General features: G+C 36.3%; 1 protein-coding gene across 1 annotated transcript in view; it reads right to left on the minus strand.

Annotated features, from left to right (window-relative positions):
- ST8SIA4 (ST8 alpha-N-acetyl-neuraminide alpha-2,8-sialyltransferase 4) overlaps positions 1-22910 on the minus strand; it is a 50657-nt gene that overhangs the window by 12935 nt on the left and 14812 nt on the right. Inside the window, exon 4 of the mRNA XM_065662017.1 lies at positions 15003-15296. Coding sequence (XP_065518089.1) covers positions 15003-15296 — 294 coding nt within the window. The remainder of the gene's footprint in view (positions 1-15002; positions 15297-22910) is intronic.

Below are 22910 nucleotides of genomic sequence, written 5' to 3' on the forward strand. Positions count from 1 at the left end.
AATAGAACGCAAGACTGAGTCCGATTCCACCTGGCCCACAGGGGCAATTTTAACAGAGATTGAGCAGTGTGATAAATAAGCAGTCTACTTTCCACCAGTCCTATTCCTTTCCTGAAACAGCCTTTATCTATATGTCTCAGAGAAGCTACTGAATTCTCAAAAAGGCTATTGAAGCAGTTCCTTCGTAGGAAAACTTGATAATGATTTGGGTCAGCACAGTTTCCATTGCCAAGAAATTAATTTGACCAATGTCCTGCACAGTAATGATGAATCCTCTAATAAATGCAAACCAATAATTTTACTATTGCATAACTATTAAATATCTCTTACACGATGGCAATTACACAGATTATATTTCAGCTATGAGAAGAGAAATTAAGTAATTTTAGATTTCAGTTTCAACTGATGTAATACATACCCATGTCACTGAAATAACATACAATACAACACAATCACATGATCACGTTAATCTTGAACTTACATGATTTGTCAAACTGTGTCCTGGGGTTCTGACCTCTTCTGGGGATTGCTGAGGGCATGACAAAATGTTCATTAAAAATTACCACATGCAAAGCTATCTCCCATGTCAAACATGGGCAAATGGAGTGGGAAAAGAATTTGGTTTGGAACAAGAGAGGGACTGATTGGATAAGCCTCTTCAACCACATCACGAATGCCTCTTTGTGAAAGCCATATCAAATTAAGAACAGGGAAAAATCTTTTGTTTAAACAAAGATAACAATTCAGACTAGTAAGGAAAAAAGAACAATTTAGTCTTACTGACAAGTTACAATAAGAGTTATGTGCAGCAGATTGACTGGACGACATTGCTAAGTGCTCTGAAACACACAGGTAACTTTGGTTCAGATTTATAAAAAAAATGCACGTTTCAAAACCTTTCAGAATTCTTAAAGTTTTATGAAAGCATTCCTATAACTTTTTTCCTACATTAAGCATTTTTCCTACATTAAGCATTTTTCCTACAGCAACTGCAGCATAATGTTACTAGAGTGGTGTAATTAAAGCTAGAAACATGCATTAATTCTAGCTTTCACCATTAGATCTAGTCTTTCGTACTGAGTACCTGCTTTTACATTTAACACCCAGTAAACATATTTCTGTTTAAAAAATCCTGATGAATTTTCTAGCTAATGAATTTTCTCTCTTTTCAAAACAATGCAAACGCTATCATGTTCGGAAAAAAAAAAAAAAAGGTGGAATAAGAATAAAATGCAGTGTGTCCACTATGCATATTAAGGAACAAGGGACACAACAGTGCAAGGACCTACTCAAATTGCTAAATTCCTCTTTGTCAACTCAGAGAACCCTGGAACAATTTGCTTATTCCCCAGAACATCTATTCCACAAATCTGTAGTCTTCAGAGCCCTTTTTCTAACAACTTCTATTACCTATTAAATCTTCTCTAAAAAAGACAAAAAGCCACAACTATGGGACATTCTGCTCCCTGCTATGCAATATTATATTCTGTATTCCTGCAATAGGGGAAAATTTATAAACATGATCCCATGATGAAGACTATGCCTTGTATCATGGAGCATTTAATGAATGGCACTGATACCGAAACTGATGTTGAAAAATGTAGCCTGTGAACCTGAGAATGAGTTCAGGGTGCTCTTTGCCCACTGGATTGATGAACAGGTTAAAACTCCTTTCAACTTGTGATTAACTCCCCTTGATTTCTAACGTCAATAGTATCTAATATTGTCTCAGGTAGATAGAGTAAAACATGTTCAATGCCATGTCATTCGTTAGACTAACTTCAATTATACAGAAGAAAAACTGACCTCTTTTGATTTAATCAATACAATCTGAAGTCTCACCTCTAGATATTATTATACAAAATATCCATCACAAACCCTTAAATTTGATCAATGCAATGAACCAGAGCAGATTAATGAGGTATAAAAGCTATTGATTTTGCCATAATAAATCTCAAAGCCATCACTGAATTAACCAATCAGAAAAGCCAAGCTTCATACAAATAATAGCAAATGACTAGCAAAATAAGAAGGCAGAAGTTACTTCTCAGGGTTGAAATTACACAAAACCTTTTAACAGTTACAAAGCATTCCCTGAAGCACATGCATGTGTTGAAGAATGTGACTGAACAGAAAAACACCTGCTGCATTACAACTTAATGTAGAGCTCAGAAATGATAAATTGCCTTACAAAGTCTATTAAATATGAAAAGCACACTTAAACAATACACAGGAGTCCACACATTGAAATGTCAATGGAACAGCGCCTTTAAAGAAGGGCTGTTGCTCACTTTTCATATCCTCTTGAGCTCTAGCTCCACTGCAAACAATGCCAAACAAAATGCCAATTAGCAGCAATCAGATGTGACTGGAGTTCTGCCAAGCCCACAAACCGGTTTCACACCATGAAAAAACTGTTTCCAGTCACTGCTATACTTGGTCAGTAACAAATATACCATACCTGTCTGAGACGCTTAAGATCCCACTACTGATTTTACAAGCTGTAACTTCCCAAAATAAATTGCTCTGGATTTCTTCCAGAAAGATTTCCTGTCTTTAATTTGCTTTTCTCCAAGATTTGCTGATACAACAGCCTTCTGCATCAATTTCTCTTTCCTACTACAGATTTCAGAAAGGAGTATAGAATCACAGAATCACAGACTGGTTTGGGTTGGAAAGGATCTTAAAGGATCATCCACTTCCAACCCTCTGTCACAGGAAGGGACACCTAACAGCAGACCAGGTTGCTCTAAGCCCTGCCCAATCTGGCCCTGAGCACTGCCAGGGATAGGGCAGCCATAGTTTCTCTGGGCAACCTGTGCCAGCCCCTCACAGGGAAGAACTTCTTCCTTATACCTAACCTAAATCTCCCCTGTTTAAGTTTAAACCTGTTACCCCTTGTCCTGTTGCCATAGTCCCCGATGAAGAGTCCCTCTCTGGCATTCTTGTAGGCCCCCTTCAGATATTGGAAGGCTGCTATAAGGTCTATTTCTAGAGAAATTTGACAGAAGACTTCGTGATGATCAGATAGCATTTGTCAAAAAACGTAGATATGAGTCCATTCCATTGCGTAAGTGTTTTTATTTTCTTTCCATGGATTTCATGCACTTTTCATGCAATTGATGCATGAGGCATATAGCAGAAAAGTGTCTATTGTAATTACTGCTGTTATAAATGATTTTTTTTTTAAGTAATTAGGATAATCTTGAACCAAATCATGTAGCCAGTTCACTAAAATGTAAGATTACAATTAAAATAAAAAAAAAAAATCAAAGTCTGTGTAAATATCGTTAAAACAACTCATTTAAAAGAAAATTCTTGCTACTTTCTTCATTCAAGCCTTTAAGTAAAACCTGAATGTCTTACTGTTACTCAGTATTATGATAAAGTCACAGTGTATTGCCAGTGGATTTACTAAATTACCATCAGCCATATAATTAACAGTAATTTGAAGTGAGATCCTCAGTGTGAATCCAAGCTACTCAACTTCAAGTCATCAACGTTATAGAAATGAAGCGTGTTTACACATTGGCACATTTCCCAGATATTCCACGCCTGGAACTTGCTTTGCTTATTACAAACAAGTTTATAGAAATTGAAAAAAATGAAAACAAAACCAGAAAGAAAGGGTTCCTCTTACTTTTCACCTCTGCTCAGCTGACCATTATGCCAACAACATCAGAGAGTTGATATTTCCAGAGCCACTGGTTCTTCTACCATATTCTCACAAACACATCCTACTCCCTTCCCAGAATTCATTCAGTTCACCAGCTAACTGACTCCATAGCCAGCCAGTGTCATCTCTGAGGATCTGTTCCTACTATGAAATGTTCCTGGGGACTCAAGAAACCCACAAACTACAGCAAATCAATTCCCCTACGAAAACCCATGACAAACTCCTTGCAGGCAGCAGAAATCCCAATTGCCAACACTGGCCTACAGGTCAAGCCCTGAGTTTTGCTTCCAATGCTGGCTTACAGTAATCATAGAATCATAGATTCACAGAATAGTTAGGGTTGGAAAGGACCTTAAGATAATCTAGTTCCACCCCCCCTGCCATGGCAGGGATGCCTCACACTAAACCATGTCACCCAAGGCTCTGTCCAACCCAGCCTTGAACACCGCCAGGGGATCCCCTGCAGTCGGCTGTGCTGCAGCATCTACTCAGCACAGTCTCCCCAGTATGGCTCACAGCTGTGCTTGTGAGGTTTCACACACCTATGCAACTTCCCAGCTGGTGCAGCTATGCGTACCTCACTTTAGAGAGGAGAACATGCTGCAGCATTGAGGGAGGGGTTTCTGTCTTCATCAGCCCTCAGAGTTTTTCTCTGGTGATTTTAAAATGACTGCTAGCTCTGCAAAGTAAAATAAAAAGAAGCTCTGAGACTGCTCTCTGAAAGCTTGGCGTCACTTAAGAGCTATGTTCTGTAGTCTGCCTTCTTCTATACTCTTGTCCCTTACAGACTAAATGTGAGAAAGGCTTCATCTGGAAAATTCATGCCAAACGTGAAACCTTCAAAGCCTGCAAAACCCACAGGTGGGTTTTACACTGTAGGAGCAGTCTGGAATAAACAGGATACTGCCCTTCTGTAAATTAAATTTAATCCCAAACTGAACATTTTGATATAAGCATAACATGTTCCACCTGTCGGTTTCAGTATGACTCGAGAGACACTACTTCTTCTCTGCCAGCACCTCTGATGAGTGTGCCCATCATTATACTGAGATTGAAAAAAAAAAAAAAAAAAATCCCCTCATGAGCCTGCCAAATATTCTGAAACCAGCAGTTGCATTTGTTCTCAACAGGATCTTATCTCAGATCCTTTTACAGGTCTTCTTTGCTTTCAAGTGGGAAGAGAAAATGATTACTCATTCTCGTGGGAAATTCCCCTGTATCTCACTGATACTAGCTAATACAGTGCAACTAAATTTGAAATGAAAAGGCAAGTTCTAGCAATAACTTTCTCTAAGTAAATTTGTTTTTTTTACCACTTCACTAAATAGATGCCTCAAAAAATGCAAATGATGAATCTTTTCGCCACTAAATACAGAATTAAAAATGTAAATACGCTGTCTCCACAGTGTTCATGAGGTATAAACTATTATTTCAATACAGAAATATTCGTTCAAAAAAATAGAAATAAAAGCAGTGGGGTTTTACATTTTAGAAGTAATGGTTGTTTTCTTAATTCTTTCTGTGGTCCATTAATTTACTTGTTGAAGACCTGAAGGGCAAATTTCAAAAAACGACTTCAATACAGTAACCTTGTCATATTAAACTTGTCATGAAATCCACACACAATGTTGATCTCCCATTCATGTACAGACAGGTCCTTACATCTACACATGAGCATACGGACAGTAGGACACCTAAGAATAGGATTCACAGGAACAAAGTCTACTGACGCATAAGACAGAATGTACAGAGGGGCAGAGACTTCAGTCTAGCCTGGGAAGGAAATGAGGACTAGTGAGAGATTTAAATCTCATTCCATCCAAAATACAGGCACCTAGCATCTAAGTCATATGGTGCACCTCCTGACACCAAAGTAGCAGAATCCAGATCCATCCCCTGATGAGCAGGCTATTTTCTTTCAAAACATGATCTGTGGTTTAAAATATCATAAGGCATGACAGTGCTCACCTAATCACCTGGACTCTTTACCTCCCACATGTCTGAAATCATAGAATCATAGAATCAGCTGGGTTGGAAGAGACCTTTAAGATCATCAAGTCCAACTGTTACTCCAGGACTGCCAAGTCCACTACTAAACCATGTCATTAAGAGCCTTGTCTACACAGCTTTTGAACACTTCCAGGGACAGTGATGCATATCTTGCTTCTCTCCACAGCTCAAGGAACTGGGTAGTTTTGTCATGCAATTGTGCTGAGTGCTTCTGTAAGCCTGTAAGCACCCTTAACTCCAACTCCCTTCACTGGAAACAGAAAGCTCTTGGAGCCTCTTGGAAGAGAGACTTGGTATGCTCAAGTGTGCAACCCTCACCCTTTTTCTTACTTAGTGTCTGAATTTTTTTCACTCAGTCTCTTAATTCTTTGATGCAAATTGGAACAGGCTAGTAGCTTCCCTTAGTCTCTGAAAAGCCTACATTTGGCCTCTCTCACCCACACAGCTATTGTCTTGCTCCCTCTTCAGTGTCTTCAGTGGGATGGGGGAGAAAACAGGAAGAACAAAAGTAAGAAAACTCATGGATCAAGACAAAGACAGCTTACTAGGTGAATGAAAGTAGGGGGAAAAAAAAGGCAATCACTCACCACTACCTGCAAGCAGACTGAAGCCCACCTGATCTCTCAGCAACAGCCATCTTGGAAGAAAATCCCCCGCCCTTCTTCTTCCACTATCACAGTTTTACAGCTTGCTGACCATGATGCTAAATGACATGGCATTTCCCTTTGGTCAGTTCAGGTCAGCTGTTTTGGCTGTGTCCCTTCTCAAATTTTTGCTGACTACCAGGCTACTCATTGGTGCAAAGAGAGTGAGACATGAAGAAGGCTTTGTGGCTATGCAAGCACTGCTCAGCAACAACCAAACCACTGGCATGTTACCAACACTGTTCTACCGACAAATCCAAAACACAACACCTGTATTCTGAACAAGGACTTTAATGAAGAAAGTTAACTACAACCCAGCCAGACCCAGTACACTTCAGAAAGAGGAATGAACAGGACCTTTACTCCCACACAACTGAGAAATACATAGACTCCTTGTGTAAAACGAAGAGATGGACAGATGTGTTTGGGAGGAAGATAGCTACTAGCCTTGGCATTTGATAACTTCAGACATAAAATGCCCAAGTGCTACTCAGTGCTTCTGACCTGAAGCACTTAAAGTCTTTCTCCATTTACAAACAAGAACCCAGGGAATTGGTAATAACAAATCTATTAAAGCATTCTTGAAGAAGCTCATGTGAACTAAAAAGCAAAGCTACAGAAGATACTAAGCCAAACTCCTCCTTCCTATGCTGACACCACTGTAAGACTTGACTCAGTGTATTATTTCACCGAAGGACTGGACTGTTTGTTTATTCATTTTCACAAACAACGCAATGACTTGGAGTATAAGGTAACTGACAGCACCTGGTGGCGTCATCTTTCATCTGGAATGGTCACTGAGGCAGAAAGAAATGCCATCCATACTGCTCTTGACCTAGCTCTGCTAACTCCAGTATGGAAGCCAGAAGTGTAATACAGAAGAGGATCTATCACAGGCATGTGTATCCATTTTCATCTTCTCTGTATTGGTTTGGTTTGGGCTTTTTGTTTTGTTCCTTCCCTTACCCCTCTGAAAACACATAAACAAAGATCAAAACATAAAAATAAGCTGTCCTTTAAACTCAGGTTTCTTTTTTTTTTTTTTAATTCCAAATTAAGGGATCAAATCAGAGAAGAAGGTTAATAAATATATTTAGAACTAGTAGAATTTGCCATATGATAACATGGTATCACAACTCCCCACTTTTACTGGAAAGTTCAGATACAAAGGCATTTTTAGTCATATGGTACTGGGCAAAAAGCTGGCAAGGGACACAGCCAGGACAGTTGACATGAGCAAACCAAAGGGAAATGCCATACCATATAGCATATAAAGCTATAGCTTTGTTTGCTTATTTCCACATTACCTCAGTAATGTACTAAGAATTTGAAGAAATCTGTTACTGCCTGGATGCTCAATACAACTGCTTCTCATCACAAAAGCTCAGTAAGATCAAAGCTAAATACACATGCCTTTGAAAACTCTTGGCAGACATTACAGTAAAAACAAAAAATAGCAGAATTATTATTACTGTGTTTTACCTTACGAATTTCACTTCAAAATAGAGGGAAACTTGACAGAATTTCCTCATGCACACATGTATCATACAGAATCAACAGATAGCTCACCACTTGCATAAAAAAAAAAAAAAAAAAGAAGTTCCTCTCCATCCTATTTATACTACTTGCACAGCTACAATTTTTGTTACAGAAGTATGATATGATCAAATTAGAGTTAATTAATTTTGCACTATTTTTTAATTTTCAGAAACACAGAAATGAACACATTTTATGCAAGAGAAATTAAATCAAAAATAATTGAATAAAACTAATACAGTAAAAAAGTAACTGTCAAAATAAATACAAATTTGCAAATACACGGCATGAATAAACTGCGATTTCCTGCTTAGCTGCTAGTTAGCATTAGATATAGTGCTGCTGCTCATGGTAGATAAACTAAGCAGTAAGACTTGAAAATGAGTGATTTCATTACTATTTTTTTATGACTAATTCTGCTCCTCTCCTCTAGCTGAAATCAGAAATTCAACCTTAGAAGAGTAAGTTTTACAGGTCTTGCTGATAATCAGGCACAAAGCAGCTGCCACGGCAAAAGGAATGAAAGAAAACCAAAACCAAAACCAAAAGCACCCCCAAAACCCACCAAACCAGAAGCCTACAGAATTTTATTATCAAAAGGAGAGTAAAAATAATGGTTTTCTCCCTACAATCATGACTTGTTTTTTCATAGCATGCATTGTCATTCATTGTGGAATAGACCACACAATGAAAAGTATAAAAGGCAGACAGTTTAGGGCACATTCAGCTTCTCCTTTATGTCCTCCTCTACTTCAACTGTGTTTGCTCACATTGAGAAACTTCTCCTTTTCCTCACAGCAAAGTGACATATCTCTTAACAGAGCCCACTAAATCTTCCTGAAACACAGTAAAATAGGAGATCTGTGCCAAGGAAATAAAAGCTCATCCTGAGAAACTTTTAACCAGATAAGGAAGCACCCTCATGAGGTGCACAGGCCTTGCAGCCATGGTAACTAGCTGGTAGGCTGAAAGAACAGCCCTGGAGTGTCTCCGAAGAACTTCACACAACAGATCAAGTTCTGAAAACCTAAACCAACTGGCATCACCTTTGTTTGTGTAAGTTATCACACAAAGCCAGCTCTGCTGCTATGTTACACAAGGGCCAAAGAGTACAGTAATAAAGAACTCCTATTTTAACATTCATATATATGAAAAAGGTACTGTCTGCTGGAAAGTAGGGAAATGTGTCATTTATTTTTTTTCCTAATATTCTTAATATTTGTATGACATGATGCAAAAGATGTGGTCATTTTATATTGAATATAGCATTGTAGTTTTAGCTTAACACCCATTTTTTATTTTTTTTTTTTTTGTTTTCTGCAGTGGTTATTTATTAACTCATGTACTCAAAAATGGCTTAAGAAATACATTTTAGTGTCGAAGAAAAAAGTCAGTTAGCAATAAAAAAAGAAACAGAAGTGTTTACGATATGGACTGCTCCCAGCAATTGCTTCTTTACTAACACAGAGCTGCCAGTGAACTATTTGATTTTAGCATGTTTGAGTTTCTCAAAGTATTTTTTCTGTAATTCCCACAGTAAAGGACTCTGGATCCATGGCAAAGTTGTGAGAAAGGTCACTACATTCAAACAACAGCTGTTTGCTTTCACTAATAAGAGAAAAAAAGACTCTAATGAAAAGTGACCATAAACAGGCACAGCATTCTCTTTACACAGGCAAACCACAGATATTTCAGTGGGAACTCTGCCATGTCTAATACAAGATCAAGTCTAACACAGCTCTTTCACAGGCAGTATCATGGAGGAAATAAGCTGAGCTTAGGCAAATCCCACAGGATGTCTACGCGATTGTTCCGTACCCAAAAGACGGGAAGGAATCTTATGTGAAGCAATTTCAGCACTATTACTGCAGAGTGACTAATAGTTTGTGGGATCACTCCAACAAGAAAAAAAGCCAAGAAAACATTCTTACACATGAAGATGAGTGTGAGAATTTTGTTCTGTGGAGTTGGAAGAGGAAATGTAAGAAGAAAATTCTCAGAAAACTACTGTACTATAAAAGATTGTATTACTTGGTGGGGGTGGGGGTGTTCTGCTTCTTTAGCAGATGTCTTCAGATATTTGCTAGAAACAGGCGAAGACCTGTGCAGGTCACTGGAAGTCTACTTTGGCCCCCACCTAAAGTACCAGCAACATTCTTAGTCTCAGGAGCCATCTCTACTCTCTCCAGGGAACTGCCAGGCAAGATCCATAGCAGAAAGCATCTGCTGATGCTACTTTCAGGTCTGCTACCACTGGAAGTAAACAAGACCTGGACTCTAATCCCAGCAGGCTCAATTCCTGTTTGCCGGCTGTTTAATGCATATTCTATTAGAGCTCTGCTACTGAGCCCAGACTCTATATAGACACTGTCCACACCTCAAAGACTATCACCTCACTTGGAAAATACCATTAAAACTAATACTAATGAAAGAGTTCAGCATTAAATCACAGGCTTATTAATAAATGAAGTTTCTGAAATTTGTTGTTACATTAAATTTTAAAAAATGTTGCTTTGTTTGTTCACGATTAGTTACTCTGTAATTGACCTTCTTGGCAGTGGCATTAAAGAGCAAACAGATCTTTTTAATCAGTTAAGGTCTTCATTTATAGATTCTAGTTCTATCTTGAACTCTGTTATGCACTGATTACCTCAATTATTTCGTCAATAAGATATGCACAATTATATTCAAGGTTCCATAAAAGAGCCTTTAGAAACATTTGGTGAAGAAATCGTGCAATGATTTCCAAATCCAATATTCTAACTTGAAATACAAACTTGCTTATCAAGAAATACAAAACAAAACAGAGAAAACAATTTATCACATGAAACCACTTGATCTAAATCTACTGAAGTAAAAAATCTGAATCCAACAGCTATTTAAAATATACTACTGATTAAAAAAGTAATTATCATGATGGACTTAGCATTTGTATCGTTTGTTTTTTGTATTTTGAATCCTTTTGAGATTTTGGGGGAGTTGCCATAATTTGCAGAAGAGATCTGCAAAAAAAGTAACTTCTTTTTCCAACACCATATTACTCTTTTATGACCCAAAAAAGTGCACAAATGGACAGGAAAAAATAAAGTTTTTCAAAATTATCCTAGAATGCAGTCATTATTTTACTATCTGATCAACATCAAATCCCAAATATTATGTTCTGCTCAGGAAGTTTCTTTCATTAAAAGAGAATGAAAAATAGGAGCAAGATTTTCATCTCATCATCATCTCATTCATCTCATCATCATTTTTTCAGTTGCATGTGACTGCAGCAAAACTGCCCTATTATTATGGAAAACGATACATAGGAATACAGAATTTGGCTTCACTAGATCAGAAGTCTAAGAAAGGTAATGTTCTGTCTTTAGAAAGTGCCTGTGCCTTATGCTTTAAAGACTGATGAAGGAAAAACACACAAAAAGGAATAGAGACAATACTTTCCAGACCTCCTGGTTGCCAGCCTGTACCCTTCAGCATTAAGCACCTCTATTAGTACTTACATGTCAGGTTGGAATGATGAACTTTATTGATTATTAGTTACTAAACTACTTAGCACACAAAACATTATGTTTCAATAATTTTAAGAAAATCTGACATGCATTAAATCAATGAACTCTTGATATCTATTTAAATTTACATTGGAAACTTGTTTGTTTTTTCAAAAGAAAATTTTATAATTGTACTTTTTATAATTGTACTTTCATGACAGTTACCTCTTTTTAGGCAGTTTTCAGCCCTGTAGCAGTGTTTTATATATTTGGATTATAAAGATAAGTAGTTGGAATAAAATACATTAAAGTTTCAAATACAAGCTGCATTTCAACCCACTGAATGATATGGATATGCTATAGACCTTTGCTATCTACATCATCTACATGTATTTTCTATACAGGAAAAACACCATGGGTGCATAAGTTGTCTGAAACAGGTTAATGAAACCTTTTAGCTTATTAAACATAAAATTCCACCTTTTTTTTTGTCTCCATAAGAATATGCTTTCAAGTTGAGGACAGCTCTTCAGCAGGCCCTCCTAGTATGATGTCTTTGGCATGGTCTAACAAAAATTTTACGTAGTTAAAAACGTGGGAGGTTTTCAAGATACAAAAAGCAGCGTAAGATCCTCACTGACTTTCTGTACTGATTTTCTTATCTTCAAAGCCTAATTTAGAACAGCTCCTACTAGCTTCATATGAATTATTATTTATTGCAAAATAGACATACTCAAAGAGTAAAGCCAGAACACTTGGGAATTACCAAGACAAGAAACTGGAAATAAAAGAAGTGAATAGTTACATTTATGGAGGTTGAGGAGTTTGGAGATGTCCTAAACATCAATACAGTACAGTGATCACAAATTTCCATTTGTCTGCTCTAAACTTCATTTGCCTTCAATGAAATTCATTGAGCTACATTTGATCTATTTGAATTATTTCACAAACTACTTAACAAAGGTTGCAGATAAAAGTAGTTTCCTTGTGAAGTAAGAGTCTATGAAAACTGCTTCTTGCAGTTCAGCTTTCCTTATTGTGCTTTCAGCAAATGGCATCTCCCTCTTGCAGCTTAAAAGGCTGAAACACATAGCATAAGCCAGGCATTTACAGTCTTGTACATATATTTAGGCACTCTACAAGAGAGATCTGATGCTCTGCACAGGTCTTACTGTGTGTTTTAAGACGCATATTTTGTGGGTAGATTTCCTGTTTTTTGCTTTTCACAAAGTAAAAGCAATCTTCACGCTATTTAGTTCACCCCTTTTTTTTTTTTTGCAGCACCACAGACCATCACTAGGTCATCACTATTAACTCAGTCACAAAAGACAAAGTTGCAAGTGAAGAGTTTGCAAAAGCATCAAATACAAATATCTCAAATGTATCAAAACAAACACACAAAAATAGTTGAGATTCATAAAACAAGGAGTTCCTTCTAGGTAGTGTCTCTTCACAGGCTCGCAGATCATCAGTTTACATTGAATTTGACATAACCATGAGCTTAATAGACAGAATACACTATCACAAAGATTTTTCTTAGAACTAATTATGTAAGTTGCACACACTGTTTTAAATGGCAGCAGACTCAGTTGTCCCTTAATTTCAACCTGAAGTTAGCAGTTGTAACTTGCTTAAACTTTGCCAAATGTTACAGCTCAAAATGGACTGATTTGATAAGCAGGTTATGTCGCTTTAAATTTTAATTTATTTTTCACATTATTTTACTTATTTGTAGAAAATACAAATTTTTAGCTTAGGACCCATTTAATTTGACAACCATTTTTAGTTATTAATTTCTCATACTAACATGGTATTCCATTTGACATATAAACCCAACAGAACTTGGAGAGATGTAATTTGACATTTAAAGAGACAATCCTCTTCCCCTAGATTTAACTGCTGTAATACAAACCTCATTATTCTGGGTTGCTGTCTAAGAAATCTAAAGAATATTTGTTTCAAACATTTTACTGCTAACTGATCCACTTCCAGACTTTACTCACAAAGATGTATTTACCTCATGCATCTCACTTTGTAAAGTCAAGAGCTAGACCAAAGATAAATTTGACTTCCTGCTTTGTTCTTACTCAGATTAAAAAAAGGAACAGTAAAGGATACATGATTTTCTTTGGTTACTTCCTACGTGAACAAAAAAGGGAAAGCAAGATCATTAAACGAAAAGGCTTGAAATGGGGGACCTAAGCTTTAGAGTACAGACTCAACAATCTGACAGATCTGTGCAGTCACTTCAGATGACACTGACAGGTATAATATGAAATGAAGTTTAAATCCTCAGTACCAGTTCTGGTGGCAAAGCTTTTGTTACCTTTCTTCCACAGACACCATGAAGGTGCTGATTCTTTTAAAGACAAAGCCCCCGAAGGACCTTGAAGCTGGTCACCTGAAAGACCGCACATTCTGAATTACCATTTACCTTTGATAATTTTGCTCAGATTTAGCAAATGGAAATAAGAACCGCTGCTTGTAAACTGGAAGTAATCTTATTCAGATTTATACGTGCCCAAAACCTACTATACCTGTAACCCATGTGTTACAGACATTTTGATTACTTGAAAATTCAACACATCCAATGCCCATAAATAGCTGAAGTTTAACTGTGCAACAGAACAACTATCCAGTAACTATGGAAACTGAGCAACATGATAAAAAATTAAAGAATTTTCGAAGGATTTCCAAATTCCAAAGGGAAGAGATTATTTTCTCCCTGTGCCAGAAGTATACACATGAAGAATACAGCAGTTAATCTATCTCAGACACAGCAGAAACATAAAAGTCCCATTCAAAGTCCTATATTTAAAAGTCCTAACATCCTGAAGAATAACATATTTCTAAGCTTTATTCTCATACTCTCACACTAGATTTTGGTAGCCTTTTAAACATCCCTTCTGATCTTACCTCTGTTGCTTTAACAGTATCAACTTTTTAGGCCAATACATAATCAGTAACTGGTATACAAGCTAATACCAATACTTTATGGCATCTCCCAAAATCTCACAGAAAGCATAGTTTAAGGAACACAAGCTGAATTTATTTATTTTTTTTTTTTTTTTTAACAACTTTCTGCATTAATGTTTTCTGTCATTCTGATCATGTTTTTGAACTGCCCAAGCATCTGGCCAAATTCAAAAGGAAAAAGACTGCTACAAAATCCTAGACATTTTAGGAAGGGCATCATTATTGTCAGATCTGCCAGGCTTCATTATTTACATGGTTGTAACCTTACCCCTTATGCTATTTAAATTCTCCTTTTTATCTCCACAACCTTGCCCAAAAGAAACCTATGTAGCACTTTGACTGTCCCCTGATTCAGTAACTCACAAATATCCTCTGAATTCAGACTATTTTTTCATTAATTTATCACTATAATGATCATAAATTTTTTTTCATACATAACATTGAAAGTGAAAAGTTATTGTGATAATGTTGTTTGCATTACAGCAGGCTAAACAGGTGGAATACACTTACTACCAAACTTATTGTATCATAAATGCAATCTATTACAACAATAACAAAAATAATATAACATAATCCTTTTAACATTTTACTTGAGATTTTTTCTGCCAGCTAGGAATTTTAGTTGCGAGCTTCATTGTTGCAAGAACAGACCAGTCTTTGCCAGAAACTTACCCTCTGACAGCATGAATAAGTCTCAGTGATGGATAAGCAGTTCGCACTTTCAATTTATTCTTAAGGATTAATGCATTGACCCACTCCACGTGCTTCTCTCCACCTTTGACCATGAAAGCAGGAATCCAAAGGACACTCTCATTCAGCATGGATAGTCTATGCACAAATTTTTCTCTGTCACTCTCATTTCGAAAGCCTCCAAATGCTCTTTGTACAACTGATGGGTTCATGGTGATAAAATCAGATTTAGTTCCCACATCAGCAGCAAACTCCACCACAGGAGCTAGATTGCACCTGAAGAGGAAGAAATTAATGGAAAAATGAAAATAAGTATGAAACATTAACTCAGAAAAAAGCTTGCATGAAAGCAAAGCTGAAAATGAACATGCAAGCCCATTTCAATTTCACATGAGAAAAAAAATACCTGTGATTTTATCTACCATTATATCAGCATTTTGTCCAACTTAAATACTCATTCAACATACTTTTTTTAAAGCACTCAATGTACATAATGCTGTGAGAAGAAAAAAAGAAAAAAAAAGTTCTTCGTATATTTGAAAATCACGTCGTCAGGCTTTCAAATGCATCAACAGCTTGAGTAGCACTTACATTTATAAGAGCATGTTTTCTAACACCTGATACCTTTCCTGAGAGTTTGCTTGTCATCATGTTACCAACAGCTCAAACTCTTAAAGGAAGCTGTGACATCTAATTTATATAGGTTAGTCACTGCCCTTTTCTTTTTCTGTTTTTACAATACAGTATTTAAATATGACTTTCAAATGAACTTTACCCCATGTTATATGAGTGTTCAGTGTTTTGGTGTCTAGTTCTATCACTGCAGCTGATTGGATGTTTTGAAATTTATTATTTTAATTTAATTTAGAAATTATTTTTTTTGGAAAATATTAATATTTCCATTTTTCCTCAATGTCTCATTTTAAAATCTTGTTTAGTTTTGAAGTAGCTTTATGCTCTTTTCTAGACTTGAGAAAGAGATCTCATTAGGCCTTTGTTCAGCAGGTTTTTACTTCAGTTCTTTAAATACATATATATGTATTCACACAGAGGCAGCATTCTCCATCGGTAGCACTGGATACAGGTGACAAAATGCAATTAAGAAATTAACTGTGATTTCAGTGACTGGTGTGATCCAAGTGAAACTAATCCCCTCCAAAACATCCTCAGTGAAATAGCCTGTAGCTGGTATGCCCCAAATATGTACCCTGTTAGAATATTATTTTCACAATTTAACAAACTGTTCTGGTGAGGTGAAGGATTCTAAGAAGCAATGTCGGAAGTAGGTCCTTCAAAACATTTGCTGGTTATTATATTCCTTATATAAGTAGTGTTCTATTAGTTCTAATGCCTGCTTACCTTGAATGTCATTACTGCCTAATCAGTAGTATACTTAATATCCAATACTGCACAACTTCAGTAAGTAATAAGCAATTCAAATGCGCTCAGTAACAATGGGTTTTTCTATGAATAGTTATTTAGTGTATCAGTCATATTTTTCAAAACTTACTGTCTGAAAATAGATACCTGATTATAATATTAGAGGTAGGCAAGCCATTTTGCTTTCCAAATGCTGAGCACCTCTTAACCTTTGATCTTTTAAAAATTCAGTTATATAAATTTGAATTAGCAGCAGTGCTGAAGTTTGAAATAAGGTAATAAATAAATCTGTGCTTTCGAAAGGCTGTTTCCAAAGAACTAGCTGCTGTTAGCAGCACACTAAGATTGTTATTTTAGTAGAACATGAATGCAAGACAAGCTCTACACAAGTTTTTAGCTCTTTAAAGAAAATAAACATTACTAAATTAGTTGTAGTTCACCAAGTTATAAAAATATTACCCTCATTAAGCCCCTTCTCATTTTCTTAGTGATTACTTCCTTCAAGGAAGGATTTTAATGCTCATTAAATGAGAACTGTATTTGCTCCATAACTATCCACAAAGTCAGAAAATATAAAACACCTGCTAAACCCCATTAATTAAAATCAGCACATTCTTCAGCAGGGATTAAATGGAGCAGTTATGTCAGAAGTGCTTCTATGTGAGTTCAAGAGTTTATGTGCTCATGATGAACTGTAACATCCTAAACTGCTAGTACCAAGTACTTTATATTTACAGATGAGTTCAAGAAAATTTTATAGAAAGGTATCGTAAAATCACAGAATAGTTTCAGCAAGAAGGGACCTTCAAAGGTCATCAACCCCCTGCAACGCGCAGGGACACCTTCCACTACTAGAACAGATTGGTAAGGTCCAACCTCACCTTGAATGTTCTCAGGGATGGAGCATCTACCAGCTCTCCGGGCAACATGTTTCAGTATTTTACCAATCACACAGTAAAAAACGCCTTCCTTACATAAAACCTGAATCTCCCCTCGTTTAGCTTAAAACCATTACCGCTTGTCCTATCACAACAGGCCCTGCTAAAAAGTTTGTCCCCAGCTTTATTATATATTTCAGGGCTAATAAAACTAACTATTGTGTATTTGCATATAGTCTTTGTACTTGAGTACTATATGTAAATATGTAAATATCTTTTGTTACCAGAGATTTTTCCCTTAACCTCCAATGCATTTTTATGCTATGCCACAGTTTCATGCAGTTGTTGGAATTTTTATGTTTGCTAGCAGACGTCAATGATCTCCTGTCAATTCTCAGGACCCTTTCAAGAAAGTGTCTGGGATACACATAAACACATACTTATTTTCTTCTAAGTTAAACTAAGAAGCTTGTTAACTGAACAACTTTGAAATAAGCACTGCTATACCCTTAGTTTGTTATATTCCCTAATTCTAGCTCATCTGTAGTAATGCACAGAACACTAAAAGTATTGACAACTAATAATGAGGAGCTTGCACCACAAACTTTACCTTTATGTGTGTAGGAATTTATACACAACAAATTAAACCTTTTTTTTTTTTTTTGGAAAGGGGCAATAATATGCAAGGTACCTCAAACTAATGCTGTAGTAGTCCCTGTTCTTCCCATGACATCAGCCCAGACCGTATCCAAACCTCAGTGCAACTTACTATCAAGCAGCAATTATACAATTTAGGTAATGAGTAAGTTTACAGGGCCACCTAATTTACATAGTATTTGTGTATAATCATGATACTGAAAGGTAAATATATGTAAAAAACATTCACAGTAAAAATGCAGAGGTTCCCAAAACAAGTTTTCAGTGTGAGAGCAGATTTTCAACAAGAACATGCACTGCAATGCTATCATTAAGAAGAGATCTGGGATGAAAACAAAATATCACTATCTGTCTGAAGCATCACATGGTTTTTTGGGTATCTGTAGAATAACTGAGATCCTAAGATATACAGACTTAGTGATTGAAATTCTGCTTCTTCCACATCTCTCTGTTGCATATACTGATTACACTGGGATGTATTAAGAAAACTTTGGGAGAAAAGAACCAAACTGCCAGTGGCTGGAGTTGCATGCCATAAGAAAAGACTGAAGAACAGAATAAGTGCTACTATACCACACTTACATCAAAGTAATCAGCCCTGGGTTTGCTGTGACACCTTTATGGCCCAAACACACATCCACAACATACTTTTATATACCAGAGCTTAACAAAGAAAATAATAAAATAATATCCACAAAAGTAAGCTCAAAATGATATGTCAGTTATTCCACAGAGGTTCTCAGTTGAACTAGCTTGGTTATTAATAAAACTAATAAATTCCATGTATATGTATGCAAATGTCCAATACACAATATTCATGGACCACATACCAATATTTTCATGTAAATTTTAAATAAAACCCATGAAATTTTGTTTGATTTAAAGTGTATTTCCATTGTGTGTTTCCAAGTGTATAGAGTTAAGTGTATTTCTTTTTTATCTGACATTGAGAACATATTCTTCATACAGTAATAATACAAGAACTGGGCATGAATCTGTACACTTATTAATCCTTTCACAATCTGTGCACTTGAGGTTTATTGGTTGAAATAAATATTTAGAAACCACTCTAAAGCCCAAGCTGCACAAAACTGCTGCAGAAACATGCCTTGTTTCATTAACATCTCCTCCTTGTCCAAAGCTGAAGATATCCATCTCACAATACTAATCACATACACTCTGAGAAGCCAAAAAATTAAAATTAGATTGTTGCTGGAGAACATGATATTAAACTTTTCTCACATACAAGGCATTACTTTAACTAGTACCGATAACACATACACTTTCTTGAATAGTCTGCAAGCTTTTATGTTCAGGTTCATACCTAGATTCCTGTAAGAATCAAAATTGCAACATTGAATTCAAAGATACTTGACATTTTAAGAACAAATTGCACCCTGTTCTTCAAATAAAGTTGTGCAGCAGCAAAGCACTGTAGCAACTTTCACACACATCTACCCCTAAAAAAGGAGATTTACAAAAAAAAAAAAAACCCAGGCACAAACCTCCAACTTCCTCCTGCTGAATCTAACGATTAGTAAAATCTATGGATTCTCACATGTTCTGTATACTTGTTTGGCTCCTGATAAAACTACAGTTGTTTTTTGAGCCTTCTAAACTTCTGCGTTTACATCTTCACCCACATCATCTACTTAAGACCCAACTTCCCTTTAAAGAAAAGGAAGGTGCACCAAAGTTGGAATTATAAATTCTTACAGAAGGTATCCATTACTGTGGTCTACCAGCGTAAGTAGCACCAGGTGCTACCTAGTAACTGAGGGAAAGATTGACTTTGTAAGAAGACATCTCTGTATCAGCTTTCACCCCATGGTGGGCTGCTTTGAGTAGCGGTCATGCAAGGACCCCTCCAGCAGCTGAAGAAGGGAAAACATAGCCACAAGAAGTCAGGCCTTCTCCAAGGTTCTCCTGAGGTGGAAGCCACCCATGTCTAACTTGACAGGAAACACCAAACTTCTACACTGGTGCTCCCCTTTTCTCAGGCACCTTAATGGCTGTGCAAGAACATCTGAAGACAATGGCTTTCTTCTGCTTTCATTTAATGTTTCGATGTAGTGTAATAATTTGTAGGAATAGAGCTGCCACAGCTGAGAGCTGAAAAAGGTCTAATGAGCTAGCCATGATATACTGAAATGTTATTTTGAAGGAAAGAATCATGCTTTAAAATTAGTCTGTTAAGGCAACTTTGCTTTCAAGGTATATGCAGGCTCCACTGGCACAATGCTTATGATCCAAGCAATGTGTATTAAGTACTTGGACATAAAAGCTGAAACAAGTTACAGAAACAAAAGTTCCAGAATATAAGTACATTACTATCCTAAATCTTTTAACACTGACAAGTCTATGACTGTTTTTCCCTATCAGCCAAAGGAACAACAGAGAAGAAAAAAGCTACTACCACTCTTTGCTCATGTATTACTATTAGTAGAGAAATTTAAATTGTTCCCTTTAACTGAGCAACCATGGCTCCATGTTATGGTTAGAAGATCTGATTTTTCTGCTTCCTGAACAGATACCCTTTCTTCTGCTCATATCACAATTGCTTTCCTACAAAACCCAGACATCAAAGAAGAAGTCAGATTATCTTCCTCTTTGCACAGGATAAACCAACAAATGTATTTATTATTAACAAGGGGAGAGAAAACAGTGGCACATGGATGTCTGAAGAAGAATTGCACTGTTTTACTTGTAAAATTTGCTGACAGAATTGTATGTTGGCTTGCAGGCATACTTACTGACTCTAGTTTAGGTGCCTATTTTTAAACATTTTTCATAATAGGTGCATTCTAATTATCCGGTGTCTCTACTTGATCAACGCTCTTTGAGAGACATTGGTATATAGAAGGCACTGAATAGGCATGAATGTATAAAAGGCAGATAGACAGTTACCAGAACTTTGGGTTAGTTTCAAAGCCATTGACAGATACAATCAAACAAATTAAGTACTGGGTAATGACAATCTTCTTTACCCTTAATAAAGTATTTTTAGTAAATTCTGTGTCTTTATCAGTCATTGCTAACATCTTCATACCACCTTTATAGGAGCATTAAGATTCAGGATATTGAGTCTTTTGTGCTGTAATGCACATGCTGCTGGATGCCTCTTGTGTCCTCTTCACTTTCTTAGATGTTCTCTATCAATTTTCTCATTAAACAAACGGTATTGTTGGTGTTAGAACTAGCATTAGAACTACTGCTTTAAGAAACAACTCTCTCAAAACCACACTCTTTTGTTTCAGATCTCAAAAAGAACATACAGTACTATTAAAATCAACTGTATGATATATTTAACCAAAACAGCATGACATACTTGTCACAGCACATAGGCATAATGCACTCGGCACCAGGAGATTCTACAAAGATGTTGCTCACTTAGCTGCATGCAGTACATACAGCAACTGCTTTTCAGAACAGCATCAGGTGGTGAGTAGAATAAATGCATTTTACTTCTAGAGAAATCAGCTGAAAGCAAAGAGGGTAACAGAGTATCACAGTACATTTTGATATCATAATCCTAATATCATACAGTTTAAACTATGAGATAATCTTTGAATTTCTAAAATGTTTTAACTTTGATTTGTAAATCCAAAAATAACACTGTATTAAAATTCTCCACGGGCAATAGTGTCAAGAACTCTATTCCTTATTTGACCAAGTTTATTATCCACTGTATCATCAGCCTAGTTATACTGATCATTTCACTAGTCACACCCCGTATAAATGTTCCTCCAGTCTAAATAACTAAGCAGCAACAATAACTTCCTAATGTTCCTACTAAGCTTCACCATTCTTTTATTCATACACTAATCATATCTATACTCCACATGGCTTGAATTAGTTAAAATCCCCTATCAGATACCATCACCTAGCTTCACGGCTAGTTAAAATATAAGGAAGAGCATGGAGATGACTTCAAGGAAATTCAGCACATGACTTAAGTAAAAACATGTTGCTTGCTTTCTGAAAGAAAGTTTTCGTCTGGAAAACCTAGTATCTAAATTTTTCTGTAGTCCTGTTAAATGAATCACATTTAATCTCTGAAAGGGTATAAGGTCATAGGCTAAATGTGGTTTAAAAATGTAGTATGCATTTTGGGATTTCTTCTGCAGTAAGGGTGCTAATTTTTAAAGACTAGTGGTACAAGCAAAACAAGTAAGGAAAATGAGAGAGTGGTGTGTTACTGTTTCAGTCGCCACTTGCCAGTACACTTTTCAAATAAAATGCAATTTTTATGAGTATATCCTGTTTTATGTACTGAAAAACTATTTTCTTTCCCATAGCTTTTTGATTTTTTTTTTGCCACCATCCTCCTTCAATGTGAGAAAATGAAAAGCAAATTAGTCGCAATGACAATTATTTCTCTACTGTTTTCTGTCAGTGCCCCTTGTTTTCTGCTCTTTCATCCTTCCTCAAACCAAACCAATCAAAACTTGTGCTTCAAAAGCAAAAGAACCCATCTTTTGCCTACCTTTCGCTATATAAATATAATGCCAGGCTGTCAAATTAGGCCAGCTATTCCTCTTTATTTCCTATTAATATGTGAAGTCCAAAGATATTCTATTGTGCATATTTGAAGAATGAATTAACAAGGGAAGCATAACATTTTTTCCCAAACTGCAGGGATACACTTTTAGAGCAATGTAAAAGGATTTAGGTGTGTGACTACCAATTACTTTAACAGTAGCCATCTGCTTCAACATCAATACATCACACTGAAATTTTGCCCTATGCTACACATATGTAGTAATATAGTAATTTACAATAGGCCATCTTTATCAGTCAAGAGTGAAGAAACTATTTTTTAAAGATAAAACGTTCTGCATTTGTTCTACCAAGGCCTCCATAAGAATATTATTTATTTTGTCTGGAATAAAACCAACAAACAGCAAAAATACGTAGCACAAACCTCTCTCCTCTGCCGCCTGTTTTATTTTCACTGTAAAAATAATCCTCTTGT

This window comes from Lathamus discolor, chromosome Z (assembly GCF_037157495.1).
Source record: "Lathamus discolor isolate bLatDis1 chromosome Z, bLatDis1.hap1, whole genome shotgun sequence".
NCBI classification, from domain to species: Eukaryota; Metazoa; Chordata; class Aves; order Psittaciformes; family Psittacidae; genus Lathamus; species Lathamus discolor.